Source organism: Galeopterus variegatus, unplaced genomic scaffold (genome assembly GCF_000696425.1).
Source record: "Galeopterus variegatus unplaced genomic scaffold, G_variegatus-3.0.2 Scaffold1438, whole genome shotgun sequence".
In the NCBI taxonomy this organism is placed as follows: Eukaryota; Metazoa; Chordata; class Mammalia; order Dermoptera; family Cynocephalidae; genus Galeopterus; species Galeopterus variegatus.
The window spans coordinates 205,604-208,493 of NW_007727549.1; the positions used below are offsets into that span (position 1 = coordinate 205,604).

At 56.8% G+C, this 2,890-nt stretch overlaps 1 protein-coding gene across 8 annotated transcripts in view; it reads left to right on the plus strand.

Moving 5' to 3' along the window:
• The window catches only part of EIF4G1 (eukaryotic translation initiation factor 4 gamma, 1), a 34,282-nt gene that overhangs the window by 831 nt on the left and 30,561 nt on the right, over nucleotides 1-2,890 (plus strand). For 2 of the 8 annotated variants that reach the window (XM_008577016.1, XM_008577015.1), the window contains exons 2-6: nucleotides 510-566; nucleotides 791-884; nucleotides 1,179-1,265; nucleotides 2,341-2,517; nucleotides 2,684-2,783. In XM_008577016.1, the coding sequence (XP_008575238.1) occupies nucleotides 825-884; nucleotides 1,179-1,265; nucleotides 2,341-2,517; nucleotides 2,684-2,783 (424 nt within the window). In that variant the 5' untranslated portion in view covers nucleotides 510-566; nucleotides 791-824. Of the gene's footprint in view, nucleotides 1-176; nucleotides 567-790; nucleotides 885-1,118; nucleotides 1,266-1,743; nucleotides 1,765-2,340; nucleotides 2,518-2,683; nucleotides 2,784-2,890 lie in introns of those variants that run through there. The other 6 variants (XM_008577012.1, XM_008577017.1, XM_008577011.1 and 3 more) reach the window with 6 other exon arrangements.

The window sequence follows — 2,890 nt, forward strand, 5'->3', positions numbered from 1 at the left end:
AGGCACCGCAACTCCCGGCCCGCCGCCCCCTCCCCCTTTCGCGGCCGGGCCGCCGGGAAGTGACACGTTGTTCTTTGGCACTGGCCGGCGCTGCGCAGGGAGGGCGCAGGGGAGGGAGGCAGCGGCGGCGGGCAGGGAGGAGCCCCCGGCCCCGCCCGCCCTCCGGGTCGACCCTTACTTGCCTTGAAACCGGCTCCTCTACGGCTGTCGGCCGCCGTCCGCCTGGCCTTTTAGGGCCCCACTCCCGCCCTTCCTGGCCTACGCTTCTGGGCGGCAGCAGGCCTCGCCTCTGGCTCCGCTCGGGTGCCCCCGAGGCAGGCGTACCTTGTGTGCCCCTGGGCCAGGCGCCGAACCCGGTATCCCCCGGTGGGGGGTGGGAACACTACGGCCGAAGCAGCTAGCTCCGTTTGCGATCCGGGAGCCTGGTGCCAGCGAGACCTGGAATTTCCGGTCTGGTTGGTCTTGGGCCCCGCGGAGCCAGGTTGATACCCCTCACCTCCCAACCCTAGGCCGTCGGATGCCCAGAACCTGTAGGCCGCACCGTGGACTTATTCCTAACCGAGGGGGTGAGTGAGGGTGCTGTTTGAGCAGGCCAGGGGGGCGGTTGTAGGTGGTGCGGGTTTGACAACGTGTTGGTGGGGACATAGGCTGGATCTTTTCTGCTCCTTCACCCCTTTGGCACCTCTCGGGGCTCCGTGTTGGGCCCAGCCCTTGCTTTAACCCTTTCCCCACTCTATTTGCTTTAAGCTTGGGTCCCTTCCCGTTTCCGAGCTCCACTCTTTCCCAACAGGTGCTGGGGGGACCCTGATGTGGCACCAAATGAAATGAACAAGGCTCCACAGCCCACAGGCCCCCCACCCGCCCCATCCCCTGGACTCCCACAGGTAATTAGGGAGGAGTTAGCAGGGACTGGGGTGGGGGTGGGGGAGACCAGGCAGCCGGTCAGGAACAGGTTCCAACCTCTGGATTTTCCCACCCCCATCAGTGTCAGGGCAAAGTGCAGCTGCCTGCTGCCAAATTGATACAGGGCCCCTGGGCTGTTCCGGGGGCCGTCATGGGGAGGGGGTATGTGGACTGCTGAGACTCTTGTCGCAGATCTGCTCCCCTTATTTCACCAGCTTGGGTTTCTGCCTCACCCGGGCTTCCCCTCTTGCTGAACTCTGGTCTCCCCCCTTCAGCCAGCGTTTTCCCCGGGGCAGACAGCACCGGTGGTGTTCAGTACGCCACAAGCGACACAAATGAACACGCCTTCTCAGCCCCGCCAGGTGAGGGGCTGTGGGGAGGGGAGTAGGGGACCTGGGTGGGAGCTGTGGAAAGCTTTGGCCAGTTTAGGCCTAGGATGGAAACTGTGGAGGCCACGTACCTGGCCCCAATTTCCTGACAGTTGCTCTGTGTTCTTTCATGGGGCTCTGCACTTTTACTTATGGTGATTGGCCCCTTGGGGAGAATGTAGATGGTGAGGGTGACATTACTGGGGTCTTAGTATATAGTGTTTTGGGCCCTGCTGCCAGCTCTTGCTTTCCTATTTCCTTCTTTTACTGGGAGGTTGTCATTGCTCCATCCCCCTTCTCTGCTTTCTCTTTGGGCTGTGGCAAGAAAAACACTCCAGCTAGTTCTTGCCTTTCTCTATTCCCCAAGTTCTTTCTCACTAAGTGGGAGGATTCTTGTCCTACTACTTGCATTGTTTTTCACCTCATCACCTTGGGGATAATTCTCTTCTTTCCTGTCCCCATGTGCTCTCAGGGAGGATTCAGGTCTCTGCAGGTAATAACCCTTTGCTAATCCTGGGCCATCTCCTGGTCTCACCGTTACCCTTCAGCCTAGTCAGGGGCTAGACGCAGAGATTGGGTGTCTTTAGGGTGGGGAATTGTTTGCTGTCCAGGTCCTCAGTCTGGGGCTGAGTGATGCATGTTAGGGGTTGAAAGAGCGAGTATATGGGAACTTTGAGACTGTTGCATGTTAACGGTTGGCTCCTGAGTACCTTAGGTGGAGCAGTGCATGCTGGGATGTATGTTGCCAGAAAGGCCTTAGGCATGATGCATCTGAGTGTTAGGAAGCCTCTGCGGAGGGATAGCCTGTTGGAGGTGACATGAATGTGTATGACAGTGAGAGAGTAAATATACATGGAATGTAGAGTGTACATCTGAATCTGGAGAGTATATGCGTAAGTACAAGAGGCCACTTAACCATCAGATGGTTAAGTGAGTCTTGGAAGGATTGGTCTCCATGCTCTGAAGCCCACAGTACTTCTTTCCAGACTGTAGACACATTGTGGAATGGCTGTTTTGCTTTCTACTTCCTCTCCTTCCAAATGCCAACAGCTTTCCTCCTTCCTGACAGCACTTCTACCCTAGCCGGGCCCAGCCCCCGAGCAGTGCAGCCTCCCGAGTGCAGAGTGCAGCCCCTGCCCGCCCTGGCCCAGCTGCTCATGTCTACCCTGCTGGATCCCAAGTAATGATGATCCCTTCCCAGATCTCCTATCCAGCTTCCCAGGGGGCCTACTACATCCCTGGACAGGTGAGGCTAGGGCTTGGGGGCCTCTTTTCCAAAGGTGAGACTTCCTTCTTGTCATTGCCCAGTTAGCTTGTCCTTTCTTGCCATACATTCTGTTTGGAGTCTGATATGGTGCTCGTAGCTCCCTCAACTCTTCTCCCCTCCTGTTCTTCTCCCTACCCCCCACCAGGGGCGTTCCACATATGTTGTCCCGACACAGCAGTACCCTGTGCAACCAGGAGCCCCAGGCTTCTATCCAGGTGCAAGCCCTACAGAGTTTGGGACCTACGGTAAGCAGGGGAAGGAGTCAGAGGTGAGAGTGAGTCCCAGAGAGCATCTAAACTGATCTACTGATTTTTTTTTTTTTTTTTTTTTTTTTTTTTTTTTTTTTTTTCTT